Raw genomic sequence first — 23650 nt, forward strand, 5'->3', positions numbered from 1 at the left:
ACTGCTTGCAGAATCCCAGAGAGAATTGTAAACACAACTGTAATTTCACAATATGAAGGAGCTCTGGTCCTTACAAAAGAACATGTAACTTTGCCTGTAACACAAGGCAATCCTTAGAACTAACACAACCAAAGTGTCTCAGTCCATGAAGCTGTTGGTCCCTCATGAGCATCTTTACCTGTGTGCCCTCCACTCAGTGAGTGACCACTGCTTGATTTTTTGAGACATGTCTGCCCAAAAGGCCATACAAAATCATGCACTTATTGCCCCATAGTACCAAGACAGATAAAAAGCAGGAAAAGAGCTGCACTCTCACCACTTGGAGACACCATGACTGGCTCTGACTGCCGTAAGTCGTCGCTAGCAGGCAGATTGAGGGACAGGATTATGACCATTCCGAGGCCTGTCCCAACCCAGAGGCAGGAGGAAACAGCGGAGTCGTTCTTTCGGGCAAAGGACTCCATGAAGAACAAAGCTGTGATTGCCTCCTTGGAGTCCCTGTCGATGCTGGACACGCTGGAGCTTCGGGAACGGCTGAAGGAGTTTTCCCTATTTTCTGCACAAACAGATACAAGTAAACAGGCATAAATCAGTGCTCCTGGAACAGGCACAAGCCTGCAGCAAATACAAACTCCCTGCAGAGTACAGAAAATAAAGTTTTCTTAACCTGAGCAAACATTGTGACCCTAGCGTGATACCAGCTTGCTGCCAGTGTATAAATAAGTGTGGAAAATGCTGTCAGACATCATCAGCTAGATCTGCATTAGAAATAGCTGCCTATTATGGAGATTAGCATGGACTAATTAGAAATTACAACAGCCTTATCTCAAAGGACTTGTTCTAAATAGCACAAAATAATTTTGGACCCATATGTTACCAATGCATTTAGAATTAATCCATGTATCCCATTGCTGCAGGACATGAAGGGAGATGCCATTACCAGCTTCAGAGCATGTGTCCCCTGCTCTGATCTTGTTGCCATCACCAGGACATTCAAGCACTGCGCTCACAACCATCATTTATTGTGAAGGCATTAATAACTGCTCCCTGGGGAAAAGATACCCATTGCTGAACTGAGCCTAGTCTCCAAAACATCTCAGGGTACATATTCATTCTGGCTTCCCAGGGAGTGAAGTGAGAAACCTGCTCTGTGCCCTTGGCAACAACTGCAGAGTGAGCTGGCACAGCCTGAGCTTTAGCAGGCAGCATCGAGAGACAGCTGGAGACAGAGCCGTGCTCTCCCCACTGCAAGAGCCCAGGTACAGAGACTCCCTCTGAGCTTTTCAGAGAGAGGTAACCATGAACAGGCTGAGGAGCTCTGCTTTGCTTTGTCTAGTGCCAGGCAGGAAGCACAAAGCTGTGTGAGGTGGCTCCTGGCATTAGCAAGAACATCAGAGGCTATGATGCACAGAGAGCTAAAAAGCTCCTGAAGAGTCAAGGAGCCAGAGGGAAGATGGGAGTAGGGCTGGCTGCTGCACAGTCCAGTGCTGCCAGTGCTTCTGTTTACCAACCTGTAGTTAAACATGGGATCAGATCCCTGGAAATCCCACATGCTCTTTTGCAACAATAATGACTGGAAGTGGAGAAATAGCTGAAGGTACTGGATCTGAGATAAAGGTCTTGCTCCTGAACCTATCATTATGAAGCAGATCTGTATCTGGTACAAAACTGTCCTTTTTATAGTTCAGAAGAGTCACCTCCTCAGAGCCAATAGAAGTGTCTAAAAAGAGGAATAGTTTCTGCCATGGTTGAAGAATAAATTTAGAAAATTACTTTGTCACATAGTCCAGCTTAAAACTGAGCTAATCCCCACACTGTATACATGGCTCCTGTGCTCCACCAGAGCAGCAGCTTTGCCAGTGAATCTCTTCCTCAGACAACAAACTGCAGCATTGTGTTCCCCTGCCCAGCTGCCTCAGTGCAAAGTCATCCCTACACTGCAGCTCCCTGGGCAAGACTGGAGAGAACCAGGGTGAAGCACTGCTGGAACCACACCAAGTATTTCTGCATGTGCTTCTGCCTTAAGTGCTGGCACACAGGGTTGGGGCAGATTTTCCTGCACTCTTTCACACTTGGGCCACCTCCTGTCCTTTGAGGGCATTTGTAGCATGTCAAAGGGGAGTTTTACAGGACAGTTGTTCTTGGCACTTCAGTTCCACTCTCATGGAAGAGAATCCTATGCCTACTTGAACTTCCAAGCACTGCCCTCACCCCATTTCCATGTTCATGTAGGCACTGTTGTAGCTCTCTAGCTGTGTCTCAGCACTGCTCCATGTAGGAGCATAAACTGGGATTGTTGGCACATCTACAGACACAGCTGCTAATACCTTGAGAATTAGTGTCTCCCATAACCCCAAGAACTTTGTGCTGCTCCTGCAGGGAACGAGTTGGCCCAGCTCCTTCCTGAGCACTGACAGCTGCCAGGTAAAGAAAGGAAGACAGTAATTTCAAGGCAGAAATCATCACAAGGCAGAAATCATCAGGGCTCTCTCTCTATATCTATATATGTATATATATATTTTCTTCCAAAGGGTACCTAATCTTTAATAAAAATGCTATTATGTAATTAATCTTCTCTTTAACAGGTGTATTAATATCACAGTCACATAAAATTCAAACCCGGTGGTGCTCAAGCTAAGAAAGATGTTGAAAGGACAAATGCAGTTAGTGTAGGCGACATACACATTACTTTAAATATATGATGTGCCATTTGCATGTGTCATCAAGCTTTCTCCCTCCCTAAATTAACAAGAAATGTTCCTCACTCCTGTGCAGTACAGTTAACTAATACATCTCTGCAAAACTGACACTAACAGATATAATCTTTAGGACACTTTTGGGAACATACTGTGCCATTTTCTATTAAATACACTACTCAAACTGAAATTCTAAAGATCAGCAAGACATATGCCAAAATTTGATGTCATTAAACATATCTGAACAGCAAAGTCTGCAACTGCTTTGTGACTTTATTGGCTGGCTCTAAAGCAAGGTAGAAATCTCCGCTCTTTCTAAATTTCAGGATTAAATTAAGTCTTGTTCCCTGGGACTCTTTTCTCAAGAAGATTCTACCCCAAATTCATCATCTAGAAAGCATTCAGTTGTATCCTGGAGAAACACAAAAGCACTTTCCTTGGGAAGTTTTAAAAATTTGCCAAATTATTTGCTAGTATGTTTTCTATGTCTTAAAATGACATCCCATCTTCTCAAAGTTGACTTGCCAGTCTGTAGCAATCCTTAACCCAACCACCATATTCCAGGTTTTATGTTCTAATTCCCTCTTCTTGCTCTGCATGATGGGTGCAGCCAGAATGTTAGCTACATTTTTCTGCAGGAGTCCGAGCTAGGACCACTTCCTTGTGACAGAGGTCAAAGTTGATTTGGATTCTGTGCTGCAGTGAGGGGACAGGACATTCACCTGTGAAAAGCTCCTCAGAAGTTTCTGTTTTCTCCTCTTCTGGAGAACATCCTGCTACATAGCACTGTCTCATAAATGTGCTCCTATCACTAGATTACTTCCTGCTTTGAGGAAGCCCAGTATTCCCTTTTCTCTGAAAGGCACATATCCAGCTCCCAGCATCCATTAGGTCCCACACAGCCCATCAGATCATCACATCCTTGCTCCTCTTCCTCTTGCACACCCAGATTTCTTAGCTTTTCTTTTCTCCTGTATAGGTCTCCAGGCTCCAGAGAGCACCATCAGAGAGGGACCCAGTGGCCCCTGAGTGCTAGAGTAGTGACTGCAATTTGGGAGATGCTGCTGTTGGATGATGAACAGCTCTGAGCTAAAGCATTACTACCTGCAGTCAGTGCATTCCGTGGATCAAGGCCACACAGAATAAACACCACTGCTGTCCTAAGAGTAGCCTTGCTTACTTCAAATGTTTTCATTCAGCCCCATCCTATGCACAGTTTGGGTTAATGAGCTGCAGATGGAAACTCAGGAACCAACTTCCTTTGTGACACTGGACTGGTTGTTAAATTTGGGTGATGAGCCAGCAGCATACAAACAGAACCTTTATGACTCAAAAGCAACCAAAACCTCTTTAAGTTGCTTCCCACCTCATGGAAAAACACACAGGACACTTCAGTGCCCAGGCAGGTTAAAAAGGAAGATGGTGCTTTTGAGTCCTTTGTTCATCCATGTGTGAGCAGTGCAGTGCCACGCACTGTGTGAGGATGTCCTGATTCCATGGAAGTGCTGGAGCACTGGGAATGCCACCCACTGCCACAAAGGCACATGCATTGCAAAAGGACAGGAATGACTGAGCCAAACATCATCATGACATTTATACAAAAGCAGCCCTGAGTAGTGATTTTCTTTATGAAGTTAGGAATCAGGAAAATAGAAGCATCACTTGTTAAGAGGAATGAAAAAACCTCAACCTACCAATAACAAAGACCAACATTTTCATAGCAAATATTTACATTCATTACTGAAGAGTTTTGCAATTGATTCTCAGTGTCTTGGATGCTATTTATAGGCCCTTTCCTGGTTTTAAAGTAATGAGTAATTGATCTGTTTATGAAATATATACAAAAGTTGACCTTTTTGATATGGAAATCAATATATTATGGAAAAAAAAGAAAGTGGAATGGTTTATGTTCTCCTCACTTGGAGAACTCTAGAAGTTTTAATCCCAAACACCAAACCTAACAGAGGCCAATGGAACTATTTAAAACATTTGCCCATTTAAGACCATCATCTTACATTTTAAGAGAAATCTGTCACTTTCAAAATTAGGTAGTCAGGAAAGCATTCAAAGCTCTGAATGTCAAGGGGAAATATACAGTAAAGGAATTATACTTACAGCATGAATTTGTGCACAGTAACATCACAGAGACCAGAGACCAACATGGTGCTGATGGCAATGCTTCAGCAACACCGAGGAGAAAGGGGCAGGACAGAACACACATTAAGGTACATTTGCTTGGCTATAAAACCAACATTTTCACAGTACCACTCTGTGCTGCATTCCACATAACACAACTCACTAGAAAGCAGCAGAAGTTGTCCTAAGCACAAATAATGTACTGGAATTTTACTGCCAATGAGTTCCTACAAGATCAATTTATATAAATTACCCTAAAACTATGCTGTGGATATACAGCTTGCAGAGCATTCCAGCCACTGGAATGGCTGTGGCTGTGCTCTCATGGAGCTCACAGCTGTGGGATGCTTGACCCTCCCTGGAGAAACTTCTGAAATGTATTGCCCTGAAGTTGCTACAATTAAGGCAGTGTAACCTGCAAGGTTTCATGGAATTCCCACTGACACAACACTGACAGAATGGATGGCAAATAAAGGCTTGAAACAGAAAATAGATTCAAGACAGTAGACCTGGATCTTTGGTATTTCCAGAATATAGTAAACTTAAGGCTTATGTTTTAGTTCAGCAACTTTTAAAAATGGAAGGGAACTGTCAAGACAGAATTATTCTTCATGTTGAAGAAGTAGAAATAATTTCTACAAAAATGCAAAAGATCTTTGCAGTAAGAATCTATCAAACATCCATATTTAATTGTATGAATCACTTCCCTTGACTTACACAAGCAAACTGTCTTTACATTAACCTCACTAAAAGCTCAATTTGGACTCAGTTTATGAGCTTGGACATATGTTCTTTAATTAAAGACATCACAATTCTCTAGAACTGAAACCCCAACCTGAACTATCCATTCTGCTGAAGCATCTTTCATAACACTGATGGTTCAGGAAAGAATAACTTGTATACCTTTTATACATGGAAGTATCCAAGGGTAAGGTGGAGACCAAAGGCACCATGGAAGGTGACGAAGCCATGGCATGGCAACATCCCTGCCTCCACGCCTTTCTCACCTGGGCCACCCATGGTGCTGGGGACCTCAGTCTCATCCCCAGGCTGTCACTGGGGTGAAAGTCCAGAGATCCAAAAATCCTGAACCTCCAGGGGCACTGGAAGTGGCAGAGGCAGGCCAAGGGAAGTGACCATGGATATAGCAAAACACTTTGTGTTGATCTGAAGTGATGGCTAGCAAGGAAAAAAACCTAAATTTGAGTACTCAGGGCATAATCCATCCTCAAATTCAACATGCCTGGAGTACAGTGTGAAATTAGCTTCACCTGGAATCAAATCATTATTTAAATTAAAACTGACTAAACTGACTAGATATTCAGTGACTGTAAGAGCAACAATATTTTCATTGAGTTGGTTGTTCTAAAAACAAGAAAAATTTGCAGATTCTCATAAGAAATCAAGTCCATCCTAGCAGAACCTAACAGAAAACATAGTCCAAGGAAAGTAAGAAACACACTTTCTAGATCTAGATCTAGAATGTTTCTCTGCAACATTTTCATCTGCTCCTCTGCACAAGAAATATGGTGACAAACATAAATGTTAGTGGGGACTGTGGTTTACCATAGTGTCTCTAATTTTTTTCCTGTTATACAAGTCTTACTAATTAAACTGATGGCAAAGTAACTTCAAATACTAGCAGAATTCAAATGATTTATAGGAAGAATCAACACCATCAGCCCCTCCCTGAGAATTAATGAATTAATTAATTAAGCTAAGGGCTTTTCCACATGCTGTGAAAGTCCAGCTGTGAAAAGTCATGGCACTCAGGGGCCTGGTGAAGCATGGCCCCAGGACTGCTGTGCCAGGGGATCAGGTGAGTGTCAGTCTGGCTTGGCTGCTTGGGCAAGGAAGTTTACCAGCAATGATCCACTCTGTATTGGCAAAGGGAACATGCTGGAGAACATGAGCTGTTCTGAAAACCTGCCAGAGAAGCAATAACCTCCTCAGAGAATTAATTTCTGCAGTTAACTACCCTTGTGATCAAAATGAATCCCCAACTGTCTTCCTTAAGTCAGGCCTCTGCCTTGGTAATTTATGTCCTGTCCTTTTCTCAAGAGACACAGACAGCTGACTGTTCCCTTCCTCCCTGCAGTACCCAGCCATGCATTTGAATAATTTTGTGCTTTTTTCCCCAATATTTTTCTAGAGCAAGCAATCAGGTTCTTTTTCAGTTTCCTTGGAGGCCTAGGAAGCAGTGCCTTAAAAACTATACCAACCATCCATCATTACCTACCTCACATCCACATGTGGGCTTCAGAGACACAAGAGACTCAATAAAAAGAAGAGCCAGTGATAAAAATAGAAACCTCCCTCTTCTACCCCCACCTTGCCACATGGGAAGGAAACCTCATGGCCACATTTACCCATCCAGCGCAAAAAAATCCAATGTGTTATGGATCCAGCACTGCTGGAGACAGCTTAACAGCACAGTCATAACTGACAGGACAAAAATGATATAAATTTTATATAAATTACACAGCAAACACTGCAATGCTCAGCACGACACCAGGTGAATTTGCTTCCTCAGGCAGTGGCCTTTTTCCTAAGATAACTACTCAATATCCTGTTTCTAGATCCCAACTACAGCACACTGAACTTACCTGGAAGTTTCCATCAGGCTACCTAAAAGGCTTTTTCTTTAATGGTAATTTTCACAAATACTTTCAATGACTAAAAAAAAGTTTCAATTATATAGTATATACCAAATACTGTGTATTTTCCAAAACAAATTGGGCAGAATCATGTAGATGAGAGAACAACTTATCCCTGAATAACTGTAGTCATCCTATGCATAGTCAGACACAAAAGAAAAACTTCAGGTAGAAAAGTACCCTGGATCAGTTAAAATGGATGCCATAGAATTTTGATAAGGTTATTAAAAATAATAACTACTTGAATGGTTTGTTTTGCCAGCTCATAGTGACATTTCAATTCAAGTGCTCTGTATCAAATTTTAACTACATATAATCAAAAGAGTTAATCCAAAAGCTAAGTGCTGAAACTGAATTGTTTTAAAGGAAAGTGAAAGCAAACTCCAAGTCTTTCTTCTCAGCATTCCTATAAAATTACAATGCACAGCAAAACCTTGCTGGGATTTCTTGTTCAGAGGCAATTTTGTAACACCAATATGTAACTGGCCTTTACAGAACAAGGTGATTAGGCTGGACTAATTAAAAATTACATAATGGGGAATACAAATAATAGTAAAAAAAGGAAGACAGTTTTCTATCATTGCTGCTGGAAGTAAATGAATTTCCAAACACAACACTTCAAAGGAAAAACTCCACTCTGTCTTTACTTTCTTCCCATGATGTACAATGGAACCACAGGTGGACATATGTGTGCAGAATGCCCACATTTCTGTATGGATGCAGACAAGGAGGAAAAAAATTGCAGACTCAGCCAACACAAGCCAGAGAGAAACATTTGGAGAATGCAAAATAGCTTTAAAAAGCAGTGTTTGAAAAAACCCCAAACCAATAACCAAGAAGTATCAAATCTGAAAGGCTTCTCATAACACACAAAAGAGAAATCTGTGCCAGCATGTGGATCTATGCACACATCCATGCACCCACCAGCTACACAAGTACAACCACAATGAGCTCCCTCCCACAGCAATTTTATTTTTATTCTTCAATGCCACTGTTTTCTTTAATTCAGGATTTTCTTTAATCTAAAATTGCAATTAAAATTTTTTTAAAAACCGATTTTTTTGTTTTCCTGTGCAGAAAAGAAGCAGATGTTTAGGATCTATTAATCTGCACTGCAATTCTTTATCAGGCTGAGATTTCTGCAGGGTTAAAAACTATGATGTTAGCTCTTAGGCTGAGATGGACTATTTTGGGTCTGTGCCACAGTACAGTGGGCAAACCAGTCGAGCCACACATTTTCCCCAGGAAGTTAAACAAAAATTTAATCCCTATTTCAGTGTTTCTTCGAAGACCTGCAGAAAAAAAATGGGTGCTAGTCAGAACCCAGAGTTGGAACAGACTGAAACATGAGCAGTGCAAATGGCTACAGCCCTCAAAGAAATCCACTAAGCTTGGAGACAAAACACATTCCCATTCTACACAATGTTATCATGGGTCAGAATCCCTGTAAGGATTTAATTGGCTAAGAATAATTTGCATTCATGTGTATTTTTTATAACTGTTTAAGAGCACAATGTGAAATTGATAATAAAAAAATGTAGTTTATACTCTGTGCAAGAAAGCCTTATCAAAGAAGTATAACCACTAATTCCTGAAAACTCAAAAACTTCTTTTTAAAAGGGATTTGAAGGTCAGCAATGGTGTTTCCTGTATTTGTGGGTTTGTTTACAATGCCCACAAATTCTTATATCATCTCAAGAAATATACTGTTTAATCAAAAGTATTTGAAAACAAAATTGTTTAGAATCAGTGATCATGGGATCATAGAGAAGTTTGGTCTGGAACGAACCTTTAGAGGTCATCTGGTTCCAACCCACCTGCAACAAACAGGGACAGCTTCCACTAGGTCAGGTTGCTCTGAGCCCTGAACAATCTGAACTTGAATGTTTCCAGAGATCACCTCTGTGGGCAACCTGTTCCAATGCTTCACATAAAAAAATCTCTTCCTTATAAATAATAATATACTATTGAGAATTTACAAGGTTCTAATTTTTTGCTAAGATTTGATATAGAATACTGAGGAACTACAGACTTTTTTACTGCAGCCATGAGAGTGGTGCATTTCTGAAAGCAGAAGATACTGAGACAACATGCAACATTTCAAAAAGCATAAAAGAGCATGATGAAGAGCCTGGGAAAAACACAGGTTTAGGCAGCAACAGTAATGATGCACCACCCCTCTGCCAGTGCTACTTGGCTTTTGAATTATTCTGCTACTAAAGTGGGAGAAATATCAGCACAGTATGAATCTGAGCAGTTTGCAATATTTCAACCAGCAGACAAAAAGACAACTACCCTGCCCTTCACTCCCCCACCCCCCATTTCCTTCCTATGATTCATCATTGCAAAGACATTCTTCAAAAATGTTTGTCTATATTAGGAGTCCTTGTGCAGAAGTAAAGAGGTGAGAGTCAGCAAAATCTTGACAATCAGCTCACTGGAACAAAGTCAGAAGAATTTATTGTGTGAAAGTTTGTTGAAAATAGACTTGATGAAAATGCTGGGAGTACAGTTCCTATTGTACCAGGAGGTCAGATTTAAGTAAGTAGAGTTTGAAATCCAATGCAAGGGGAGAAGATTCATCTATTATTCTAATATATGTCTTATGATTACTTACCAAAATGTATTATCTTTTTAATCAAATCATATAGAAGAGGTTGTAAAGAACAGGAACTGGAAGCATTATTAAAAAAAATCTCCAAGTATTATCAGTTCCTTGGAGACAGGCTTAAAAAAGGTAAGAACCATTTATCCACACACAAAGGCTTTTTTTTTTTCATGTCTAAGAAGTCCTTTTGAGATAGCAAACTAATCAAAATTCTACTCTGGTAGAATAATAAAATCCCACCAAATTCTAACCTGAAATGCTACCTTTCTAGAAAGGATATAAAACATGTATCTTGACCCACCTCATGAGAATATAAAAATAAAGGAAATAATTTCTTGGGAATACATCTATTTTTTGTTGCACCATATGCTCCTAAGTAGCCAATAAATTCTTAGCAAAGAGGGGATTTTTTTCATTTTATTTTGGAACAGCTCAACCAGAAGGTTTTGATCAAGACCACTTTTACATTAGAGAGAGAATTCTTATTCTCAGCATATTCTGTCTCAAACCTTTTAACTTCTCTTCTTCCTTTTCCCTGACCCAGACTAAGAATCTTTCAAGCATCATACCACCTTCCACCATATTATTTAGTAGAAAAACCTTTAGAAACACATCAAACCACTTGACTAAACTGTGTGTCTAGAAATTCAAGATCCATGAAGAACAGTGGAATGTCAGTCATTCCAGGCAGTTGAGCTAGAACTCAAAAAAGTAATACTGCCTACTGAAAAATAATTTAGACAAGCTGGAGAGAGGGCTTCGCTTTACTGAGAGACTACAGATAATCAGAAAACTATTTTAGTCAACAAACCTGCTAAAAGGTGACTTGTACACAAATCCACACAGCCAAGGACAAACTGCAACCATGCCCCATCATGACATGCTGATATAAATGACTCTGGAGATTGCCTGGCTCGCTCTTGCAACAGTCGTTTCACTGACTTTACTGAAAGTTTTAATACTACTTAAGTGATACCTTCAAATAGGAATTTTTAATGTCAATTAATGCAATTTACTTCTCAAGCCTGAAAGCAAATTAGATTACTATATCTAAAAGAGATACACGCTTATAATAAACTTGATAGGTATTATAAATAGTGATGAATGACATAAAGTGAATCATTCATGACACAGGTATGCAGAAAGCACTATGATGCCATTGAAAGTATCACTGTACTGCTAAATGTTTTGTACACAAGAGCCAGTGGGACCTTAGGGGGCTGTGGGTTCTGCCTGCCAGTGACCCTATTTACTCTGGGAGCATCTAAGAAAAAAAGAAGCATAAAAGGATTAGATAATACTGTGGCCTTGGCAGGTACAAGTAGTGCTGATATTGCAGCAATATCAGCATACAAGAATTCCAGAAGAGTTTGGTACTACATAGGATGAACAAAACCACTCAGCAGTAGAAACTACTGTGGCAGTGGTGTATTTTCCATCAGGAGCTGTTATATGACAGTGTAACTTACCATGTTTGTGTAGCAAATAAAGAGAGCTATATGAAAGGCTTATGTTATGTTGATAACCAGTCATTAATGTTGAGGAAAAAATTTGCTACTTTATGTTACCATAAAAATTAAAAAATCAAATCTTCTAGCCATGTGCCACTAATAACAAAGGTATTTGAAACAATTTGCATTTAAAAATACAAAGGTAGAGAATCTGAGGGATATAATTCCCCTTGCTCTGTCTTCATTAACAGGTGTGGAAATCAGGGAGCACTGGTTCCAGCTGTAACTGTGATGCAGATACCCCTGCAGGTGGGTGGCTGAGGATACAAATGCTCCTCACAAGAAGAGGATTAGGACCATGGTGTTGCTGATAGCCTATCACAGTTTAAAGTGTTAGTTAGCTCAAGGCAATAACCCAGACAAGAATCCTGCTGAACTTTTCCCCTTCACACCTGGTGAGAAATTCACAAATAGCTGGCAAAAGAGTCATTGCCACCCACCTTCTGTGGTGACTGGGAGGGAAATCTCCATGCAGGCTGCAGACTGGGCTTTCCTGAAGGGGGGCCTGCCGGGCCCTCGGCGGTTTGCTCTCGACACATCTGCACTGGAAAGGCGTTTGCCTGAACTGCAGCTCTGGGAGGTTGGGCTGGTACAGTGACCATTCACGTGATCTGGAAAGTGAATGCAACAAATGCTAGGTAAAGTGGCAGCTCCCAAGATTCAGAATGGAGGAGAGATGTGCGTTCTGATACTTGAGAATGGGTTAAATCAAATCTTCTGTGAATAACTGCTGATTTGTTTTAGCAACTCATCACACGTATGGAGAAAATAACTCACCATATCCTTAAGGTATAATTTGAAAAAAACCCAAGGGCCACAGAACTGGTACATGTTCTTAGAGCTGCAGATCCCACAGCATTTTGCTGACCTATGCACACAGGCAGTTACCAAGGTACTGCAGGTAACACTGGCACCCTGCTGTTTTGTCTCCTAAGAGATTCCAAGTCAATTTGAGTATTTTCTTTCCTCTTTGCTCTCATAAGAACTGCAAGTATAATTTACTCCAGGGTAGAACTCAGAGCTAGACATCTTCCCTGCCTGACTTAAAGCTTCAGGAAACAGGCCACTAGTTGAGATAATTACAAAAATAGCCATAGTATTGGTAAGTATTTTATTCTTTATATATCACATAGATTTATTTTACTTCTAAGGAAATTGACTGCTGAACAATTGATTTGTCTGCAACAGCTCTATAGAAATGAGGCCATGGTCAATCAGCACAGTGCATGTTGCTGTCTCATGGGGTGGGAAACAAAACATGCCTGCTTCAAACTCTTACTGCATTCATCTGTTCTTGGTCAACAGGTCTTTAAACCACAACATCCATTGATCAGGGTTTGGATCAGAGTTCAGAATTGCACTGGACTGTAAAATATTCATGTCGTATCTTTCTTCCTCTCATGCCGGGCAAGAAAACATAAGGAGAATTACTGACCACAATTTCCCCTTCAACATACGAAAGGATACACACTCAGGTATAAGTGAATTATTTTTGGTCAGCAGGTTATTTTAAGTAAACAGCAGGTAATAAGCAAAACAAAAGTTCAGGTTCATGCAAGCACACTGAGGATTTTGTTCAAAACTGTAAAACCTCAACACTGTAGGTAGGGGTTTAGGTAGGAAATCTTGGGGTTTCTGCCTTAATTTTAAATGTTGGGTTATTTATATCTGAGAAATATCTTAGTCTTCAAGAGTCTGCATTTAAGTATCATATTCAGTCAACTCTGTTTGATTTGTATTGTATCCAAGGAAAAGATGAATGTTCACATACCAAGATAAATTTATTTCTTGGTTACCATGCCACGATAGCACCAGTGTACATTATGAAAAGCTATCTCTACATTCACTGAATATTCTGGTCCTATACTGAATACAGTGTACAGTGTGGTACATGTAGCCTTTGAATGTGCAAGTCACGTCCTTTCCATGTGAAAAAAGTTCACTCTCAATGAACAAAAGTGGAAAAAAATGTTCAGAATTATAGATTAGAAAGCAATTTAGTATCTGTACTGTGTAACAAAATAGCTCTGTAGGAGATACAACTTCCATGATTCCTGTCATTTTTCCTTAATACATGGCTATTAACTGAGCTAACAGCAGATATAAAACTGATATGGATGACTCATTCAATTTTTAGTTAGGAAATTTTCCAAAAGTTGCTGGAACTGTTTGTATATTTCAGCAGAAATTCCTTTGAGACTGGGGGCTTTGTTCAAGGACACAGGCTGAGTGTTCAACCTGAGTGCAACAGACACATCCTCATCCAGCTGCTTCCTTTATTCAAAATTCAGTTTGTGGGAAGGTGTTTCAGCATGATATCTAATTATCTCCAGGGAGAATCCTAGGAAGTGGTGAGGAACATAACTGAATGAAAAAAAATCATATTCTATAGAAACATGAAAAACATTTGTGAGTCCTCTCCCCTGAGCATCGTACAGAATTGACACAACACATCCAAACCCCTGCTCACTATGCCTCAGCATAAGAGAAGTGCTGCTATGTTTCCCTAAGTATGCTGGCTTGTCTCAGTTACCTTCAGGAGCCCACATGAAATCATCATTAGGATCTGGGCACCTAAATCCCTTTAGCTGTTTTGACAATGCTTTTTTGAATAAGCAAAGCCAGTTCCTGGGAAGAAAAACAAAATCAGGCCTCATCCTAGAAGCTGTAGGGGTATACCTTTGAGTACTGAAATTGATGAAATATTAGTGGGTGCTATAACAATGACCAGAAGAGGGATTTTAGTGATCAGCTACAACCTTGTCTGTATTTTAACACTGTTCTGTTCTTCTGATTAGATACAACTTTTAAAAATGTATACAAGAAGAAATGCAGGTCTTCAAGCCTTAATAAAAACACAGGCATTGTACAACGAGTAAGATAATTATAGGAAACATGACTGCAATTTTGTTTTGGTCGAGAAACTGAAAAGAATCCAGCAGATAAAGACCACTCAATCTATGAGAAAATTCTATGTGTGTATTTAAAAATTCTCTTTTTTTTTTTTAATGCTCTAAGGCCTGTGATACAAAACAATTCTAAAGAAACGTTATGTACTGTTTAAGAAAAGGTTCCTTGCTGCATTGTCTGAAGAAAGATGAAGTGCACAAGAGAAGTGACAAGAAAAAAAAAATGTACTACTTTCTACAGTGTACTTTCTAAGGGAGAATGAGAATGTTCAAGCTCCCAGCCTTTCAGAATCACTGCAATGATTTACTACCCCTCTGAGGCCTGAGTCACCTGACTCTCCTTTGCCATGACAGATGCATCCCTACCACCCCAAAGAACACGTACAGGAGGCTTGTAAAAACATGGCTTTTTTCCAGCTTTCTTTGATTTGTAAGGAAAAGCAACATTTTCACTTTTGTCCTTGCTGGATTACTGCTTTTGTCACATGGTCACTTGGGCTCTTCTCAGCTCAGAAATATTAATTGATATGGAGCAGTGCTGACATCAGGAACATGAGTGTTGGACTTAAGCAGCAATGCACAGATTGCTCTGTGCTATTTACACAATAGTCCAGCAGCTCCTCACTCTCTCTTCTTCTGAAGGAGGCAGAGAGTTGTTGCTGAAGAAAACACTGCACAAAATATCCCTTTTCTACCACTGCATTTGCCATCATCTCCTACATCCATGGGTCCTGCTGCCTGTGAGGTGAAGGGAATTAGAATTATCCTCCCCAGTGCTCCTGGATCCCTTCAGCCAGTCCCACACTACTGCAATATATTTGGGCACCAGGGTTTAGTGGAGCTTATCCTTGAAGCAGTCTCCAAACTGTGTAAGAACCATCCCACTATGCCAGGGGAGCAGCCTTGTCTACTCCCTGTGGATAGTGAACTAAATGGCCAGGGCTCAGTTTTATAGCTATTCTGAGCATTAATTAAAAAATTTAGGGCTCATGCAAGCCATTGGAAGTAATCATAGGCAATTACCCCTTTAGTCAAGTTATACTAATTTCACTGTATTGGTTTAACAAAGCAGCAAATCATGGTGTGTATATATGATGTATTAAAATATATTACAGTTCATGACATAAAATTCTGTAACACTCTCCATGTGCTGTTTCTACAGTGCAGTTCATGGTTGTATGCCTTTGTCTGGACACATGGAATTAAAACTGCTTACCCATATGAATTAAAAATGCTTTATCTGTCCCTGCTACCAAACACTAGCACCATTCAGTGCCCTGTGCACCCCACAAACTGCTTTAAAAAAGAAAGAGAACTGTGCTAGATGTAAGGCAAGAGTGTCACACAAAATACCAGCAGGATGATGAGATCAAGAGGAACTGAAGAAGTAACAACAATTTCTGTGAACCTGATGGAAGTACTGAGAGATGTGATGTGCAACATGACAGCAGCAAACACACAGGGCAGCCTCAAATTAAACCAAATTTTTTGAGGCATGTTGTGCAGGGAGAATATTCTATATACATATGTGGATTTTAGTTTACATACAGTAACATGTATATCCTACACAACCTGCCTGATTACAAACATAGAAGTTCTAAACAACTTGGTGACTCCTGCAAAAAAGCAAAAGAGACCAACAATTTACCAGTAAAAAGATGGATACTTGTTAAAGTTAAATGTAATAAAAATGTCAGTAAGAAAGAAGCACTCATTTACAGCTAGTGCCTACCAATTTTTTATACTTGACAGAAAAAATCAGGAAAGAATATGAGCAATCAATTCTTTCAGTTCTAACAAAGGAATAAATTCAAACAGAAAAACTAGTTGAAAACCTTCTTACTAATGATTTGAGAGAGTCTGAGACAAAAACTATAAATATCCATAATTAGAAGCATTATAATACCATTTTAAGTTGTAAGGAATTAATCAATAAAAGAGAAGATGAGAACCAGAAGAGAACCAGAACAATGCTTTAATATGGAGCAGAAAGAACCTGGGAAATAAGTCTTAGAGAATCTTCTCAACAACTGTTGAAGAATACAATCTTTACTGTTAAAGTGAAGAAAAATCCATCTGTTTCCACAGGGGGATTTTCTGTGTATTACCAGTAAATTAGATTTTGAGTAATGATTATAAGGGTGACTAACCTTTATTTTTACACAGCAAAGAGATACTCATTTGAATTAGGAAAAAAATGTAATCTTAAAACTGTACAAATGGCCCCAAGAGCTGCCTCAGGTTCGTCTGTAAATAATCAAAATTAGTGTAATAGTGTGAATATTCATTAGTGAGAACACAGACCAATACCATAACATATAAGAATTTAAAGGAAATTATTAAAAAGAAATTTCCTTTAAAAAGTCAGAAACACAAATTTCCCTTGGTGCAGTTCTGTCAGCCAGGTAGGAGAGAAGGTGAAAGCCCTGGCAGAAGAGCTTACTGCAGATGCATTGCCAACAAAAATGTACCTTTAACATCATGTCTTCATCAGTTTGAAGAGGAAGGAAGAGTTGCCCTAATGACATGCTGGTAGAATATCAAGGTCCACTCTAACACTATAATATGCTGTCATTGTAACATTCTGCCTGTATGATGTAATGGTATTCTGCCTATGGTAACAAAATCCTATCTAACACTTGGTTCCAAATCCGCTATGCTTTTTGAAAGTAGGATGAACAGATGTATTTGTCAGAGAACCAAATTACTGGGAAGAGTAATTACTTCTCCCAGTAATACTGGGAAGGCTGAAAACATTAAATGCATTGTCAGATCACTGACAGATTCTCTTTTAAAACTACTAATTTTTGCTTGAAATTATGAAAAAAATGAAATGAAAATAAAAAATAAACACTCTCCAAATGAAAAACATTGAGAATACATTATCATATGTCATACATTATCGATAACATCACCTCTATGTTATCATATCTGAAAAATCAAAACTTTGAAGTGCAAACCTAAAAACAAATCTACCTTTCCTCCCACAGAATAGTGGAAAAATTTTTGACTACTTGGATCTAAGTCTGCTCCTCAGATTCATCTGCTGAATTTCTAGTGATCACACCACACTGCTGGACTGTCTCAAAAAGTACACAGCACTCAAGTGTGCCCCCACAGAATAATCCAACATAAATAGTTGCTATGCTTTGTGCAATATACAGGAAAACATAAGACAGAAAACTTGATTGAATTCTGAAACATAAGCATGAAATGTGATAAATCCTGGGCTGCGCAGAAGACAACACTGGAACATGTAAGCAGAGTGGATGGACCACAAGATCACCTGGATATCAACAAATTGTCCTGAGCACCCCTTAGTGTAGCACTGCACCTGCATTTTCACCATGGAAAAAACTGGCATTCATTCTCTGGTTTTAAAATTGAAAAATGTTACAACCTGAGAGGTGAACAGAGACCCCAGAATGGAAGAATACCCTGTATGTGTTTGCAGTGCTTGAAAGGAGTGGAAAATGACTTACCTTTGAAGTCCTCAGTAAGGAACTCTTTATGTAAAACCAAAGAACTTGGGAACAGTGAGTACCTGTGACACTGGAGCCTAGCCAGTTGCATGTCATTTTGTTATTACCAACTCCTAAACACATGATGATCCTCACTGCTTGTTTTGTTTTTCCAGCTACCAAATTTCACTGCCTTTCCTTTGTGATGAAATTTAACTGTGTCACTTATAATAATTTCAATTAGGGTATTTTTGTATAGTTTAAGGTGCTTACCTTTCCTTTTAACTACTTGCTTGTAAAATTCCCAAGTAGATCAGCTTGTTGTATTTTTTTTTCTCATCTGGAAACATTAGAAGTTAGAACACAGCCCCTTTCTGCTGTGAAATATAACCACAGAGTATATGTGTACTCTGCTATAGTAACTGAATTATCTTGTTGCTTTTTCAAAATTCTGGTCATTTGGACTGGTAGAGTGCTAATATATCCATTAGATATATAGGTTCTTTTTTAAAAATGTTTGACTATAAACATTCTCCTACTCAAGGAAGGAAAAAACTGGTGCTGTCATACACCTGACCTTCAGAAGATTAAGAAACTTTTGTCTAGTAAGGTCCTCAATACAGAATATCAAAATCCAAGCCTTGAGATGTGAAATAGCCAAAAGACTAAAGTTTTAAAACCATTTCTGTAAAAGTGAAAGACTTTAGTCCACTTCACAATGTTTTGCACCTTCATAGTGATCAAACTTGTAGCAGAAAAGGCAAAGCTCATCCTCCACAGACTCAGCAAGAGCATAAGCAGCTGTTTGAGGGCTGAAATCATTCCCCTGTATTTGGCATTTGCCAGACTGCAGAACAAGTGCTGTGAGACTTGACTGGACACTGTCCTGACCTACCTGGTGTAGCCTGACCTGCTGTGAGCAGGATGAGGGTCTAGACAACCTAGACCTGTGGGGTCTAGAGGTCCCCTCCAAACCTGATTATGCTGTGATTCTGCCTAGAAGCAGAGTTGAGATGATTCCTCAATTCAGGTGGTACTTTCAGACTGAGAAGGGGACAGAAAGTTCCTCTACCCTTCTGGAAGGAGACATACACTGGACAGTCTCTAAAATCCTTATCATGCAAATATACAAATAATTTCCAATGTATACTGCCAAGCATTTAAAGAAAATCATTGGTACAGCTGGATATCTGGGCTGCCTTTTCTACAAAGTCATACCAAGGAGGAAAGCAACTCATAAAGTTTCAAAATTTCTGAAATGTTCTTTAGCATTGTAAACAGAACTATAGATCCAGGTAAATCAATACAGAATGCTCCATCTAAAATCTACCAGTTTGTCCAATGCAGTAGTAAGCAAAACCAGATTAAAGCTTAAAAATTGTGTGAGTGCCTAGTGTCTGCTGTAAATACTTTGAAAAATTAAAGCAAGAACTGCTATAACCCTGCTGCTCATTCTTAAAATGGAAATGAGGTTTCATTTATTCAGGTACTGTTTCATAAGCTTAGGAGCATCCAGGAAGTGCTACTTCCCTGTCAATGAAGTGCAAAGGCATCAAATGGTGGATATTTTCATATTATAACTCTATTACCATATACATAAATCAAACAGATTCCACAAACCTCATGCAAAATGGACAAAATGAAGTACAAACCCATAAACCCAGGTCCTTAATTGGATTCTTACAATTATGTTATATGAACTCAATTTTCAGTATTAAAGTTTTTGGGCTCTGATCTTACTGCTTGTAAGTATCTGTAGAAAGCATAGGAAAATATATTACAATTTTGAAGATCACAGCTTAGCAAGAAGAAAAAAAAGACGTCTATTTATATTTGCATTTCCTTTTGTTCTTTCACTAATAAAGTCTAGGTGATGGCATAATTCCTTACAGTCAAACCATCTGTTCATAGTAATTCTAGAAAACTCAGCAGTTACTGATTCTCCCCCATCTTTAGCTATGGCTTCTGTCAGGCTCCCTGTGATCAGCTGGAACCTTTAAAAGCTTTTAGCAGAATGAGCAGAAATATTTTATAAAAGGAAAACGCAAGGAGATGCTTGAAGTGGCTGGTGAAGCCAGCTCTCATACCAAAGCAGTTCTATGTGTCTGGATATATCTCAGACTCTCCACTTGATTCAATAAAATTAGGATTATCCCCATAATTCATCTCTGTGAAACACTCCAAGGAAATGAAGATGATCTGTTGAGAAGACTTTGAGAAACATTAGGTTTAAAAATAAAGATACTATAATTCAGAGCTGCCTCTGAAGGGTAATAGAGTCTATACAGCAGCATTGCCACATCTCCCTTCTGGTCAACTCAAATAAACATTGGGTTGCTGTGACCTGCAGTAGCAAAAACTATCAAGAAGTTTCAATGTATCCCTTCATGTGCCACATCACTCATTTCTGTGTGGAGATACAGCATCCACAGGTGACAAGTGCTTCAGCAAGGAGAGACAATAATCACCACAGCAAAATAAAAAGAAGCTGAGATCAACTTCATCAGTCATATAAAGGTCAAAATGGAGTCCCAAAGTACCTTTAGGTCATGAAAATCCTATTGAAGTTTAACAAGAACACCCTGAGTCATCAGATCACACATTATTCCCCTAAATGATAGCAAACTACTCCCCAGACAATTTCCAGTACAGGCAACACCTCCACCTGAAATAGATTTAACTTCTACTTAACCTCTACTATTTACAATTCAAAGCAAAGTGAAAGCAAGGACATTCCATGAGGCAGATCACAAGAAGGGAGCAGAACTGTAAGCTGCCAAATGCTAATGTATGTCCCAATTAGCTGCAGCCGCTGCTGAGAGTGGGCGATACGTCAGCACTCTCTAAAGAGCCACGAGCCAGAGCCAATGGGATGAATGGACAATATTTTATCATCTCAAAGTGGTGACCTGAATATCTTTACAAGAAATGTGGGCCAAAACTATTGTTAGCCCCTTTATATTCAGACTATGGGGACAGTCTCAGGCAACAGCCAAAGAGTGGATAAATAATCTCCAAGAGCTTTGACAGTGTGGCCAGGACGTTTTGGAGCAGAAGTAACTGAAATGCGGTCATCACCTTTTCCAGGAACTCTCATTTAAATGTAGCTCCTTATGCTGACAAAGAGAGGCTCTTACCAGCCTGTTGTAAACTAAGAAATCTATAATTCAGCACAGTTTTAATAGCTAGAATAATTAACAGGAATATTTTTCTCTTCTAAGACAGTCATGAATTAGAGCTGAAAGTCTGGGGGGTTTTCAGTCCATTTTCTTTTCCTTTTCTAAACCTCTCTCTGCTTGATTATCCATGAGTATCTGCCAGTTTGCACATTGAATGCTTCTTCCACGTGCTTCATCCTTAGCTTCTGGGTAATCTGAGCACAGGAGACCTGATTACTGCAGCCCTAACAACAAACAGGATGCTTTAGTGACAATTTGATCACTCCTTTCAGTGTTTATGAACCTTTTGGAACCAATGGCACTCCACTGTTTTCTGCAAGACATTGAACTAGACCTTCTTAGGCTTATTCTAGTTTATACTTAGCTTGTTCTATACTATTAAAAATAATGAATACAAGCAAATAAAGGAATAGTAGAAACATGACTACTCTGAAATCAAAACTACAGGCAAGATTATGCATTCCATTAATCTTCCAAGTTCCCTACATATGTCATACATTTAAAATGGATCATTATGCTTCCAACCCTTTCAGGTTTTCAGGTTGAATTTGTTTAACTTCCCTGCTCCCCTGTCCTTAGGGTTTTCTGGGGATTTTTTTTGGTGTTTGTTTGGGGTAGTTAAAATATAAATCTGCCTGCAATTTTTCAATATATTCTAGGAAAAGCTTACAATGTCCTGCTCCCAACATGATTACAGGAATATGATAAGGTAGTTTTTTCTCTGATATGCAACATTTTATATTACACAATAAAGCTCTCACCAATTCTAATTACGATGGTATACTTCCTTTTTCAAAATCCTCTAAATACAGTCTTTTGTCCGTTAAGTTTATCTTTTGCTTGTCTTATGCTTGAGGGTTTAAAGTTATTTAATGCTATGTGTCCTTCAAGACAATGTACTTTTAATAATACTAACAAAAGAAGTTAATCTGTAGAATATGGCTTAGTCTTAAGTTCTATCCTCTGGCTATTTTGATACTGTAAGTAGTCACCTTCCCTCTTAATAGCTACCCATTATTTTAGTGATAAATATGAATTGTACAGGTTTATAGGTGCCTATTTCTTTCACCTTTTTGGACTATTAGGAACATTAAGATTTTCCACTCCAAATTTCGTTTGGGTGTATTTCTCCATTCCTACTTTCTCAAACTTATTTCAACTGAATCATTTTATACTCTGGAGTCTGCACAATTTGGATTGAATTTTCCAGTGATTTTTCAACACTTACTTAATCTTTACAAGGAGCAATTGACAGTTTTCCAAGTTTCTCAGTCATTTATAAGGTGAAAGACATATTTATATCCCTGACTTTTGCCTTGTGGAACAAGTGCTACCTTGGTTAACAGGTGCACATGATTCCCAGTGACACAAATGGAATTCAGCTGTCTTATCCAAGGCCATGATCCAACTTTAATTTTTATCTCTTAAAGGACACTAAGTAATGAGGCATGGCTACTTGGTTTTTTCAGTCATCTTATAAGGGAAACTTCCCAAGAAAGCAAAACTAGAAAGAAGTCCTTGAGACTGAGAATATTTAAAGAACATTTATAAGAATTTTTTGTGTGAACCGCACATTCCAATCCAAATACCAGGAGCAATACCCTTTATGTGGATAGAGTGTTGCACGATCTGCTCCTAGCAGTTTTAGGTTATTCAAGATATAGAAATTTTCATTTTAGCTTTTTAGAGGTGAAATTTGTGCTCTCATTATGCTCTTCCACTGAAATATTAAAGCAGAATTGAGAAAAAATATTACAGCAAACTATGTATTTAACAGCTGGCTGAGGTAAGTCTCAAGGAGAGGACTGAGACAAATGACTGATTTCTGATCTGACTTCTCAGACATTCAAAGACACCATAAAATACAGATGTTCAATTGTCTTATCACCGTGGTAGCACAACTTGTACACCAAATAAAGAAAATAGACCAGCGCATGCATTGGGTATTATAGGCAGAGTTCACCAACAACCAGCTTGGAAAAACTTCTGGAGTTTTTTCAGAATAAAGTATTACACACACAGTGTGTAATGATTGGCAATATATGTCTACATGAAATAAATGAATATTAAACAAGCAAAATGCTGAGAGCTGCCAACAGAACTGTATGGGTTAATAGGTGGTTTTTAGAAAGCCTTTTCAGACAAAGACTCTGAGGTTATTGTGTTATCTCATGAATCAGTTGGTAAAATGTTTTGCCAATGAATGTAAGGAAGTTTAAAGCTGTTGGCTTTCGCCTACCGTACCAAGATCAGTCTTAAGATCTGTTGGCAGACTTAACTTTCTTGATCCTTTAACTGAAACAACAGAAAAAGGAGAAAGGCAGTTGTTAATAAGTAAGAAAGAAAAAGGAGTGAGGGAAAACAACATGCCATCTTCTGGTTAAAACCATGTTGCAAATTTGTAGCACTTTTCTTTTAATCAGCATATAAAGGCAGAATAATGGTTTAAATATTTTCATTTACACCATTCAGCAAAATAAATGCAATTGAACA

The 23650-nt window shown here is 38.9% G+C and overlaps 1 protein-coding gene across 1 annotated transcript in view; it reads right to left on the reverse strand.

The window, feature by feature from the left end:
- The window catches only part of STXBP5L (syntaxin binding protein 5L), a 187780-nt gene that overhangs the window by 9953 nt on the left and 154177 nt on the right, over positions 1–23650 (reverse strand). Inside the window, 2 exon segments of the mRNA XM_036389711.2 lie at positions 317–556; positions 12049–12219. Coding sequence (XP_036245604.1) covers positions 317–556; positions 12049–12219 — 411 coding nt within the window.

This window comes from Molothrus ater, chromosome 2, assembly GCF_012460135.2.
Source record: "Molothrus ater isolate BHLD 08-10-18 breed brown headed cowbird chromosome 2, BPBGC_Mater_1.1, whole genome shotgun sequence".
Lineage (NCBI taxonomy): Eukaryota > Metazoa > Chordata > Aves > Passeriformes > Icteridae > Molothrus > Molothrus ater.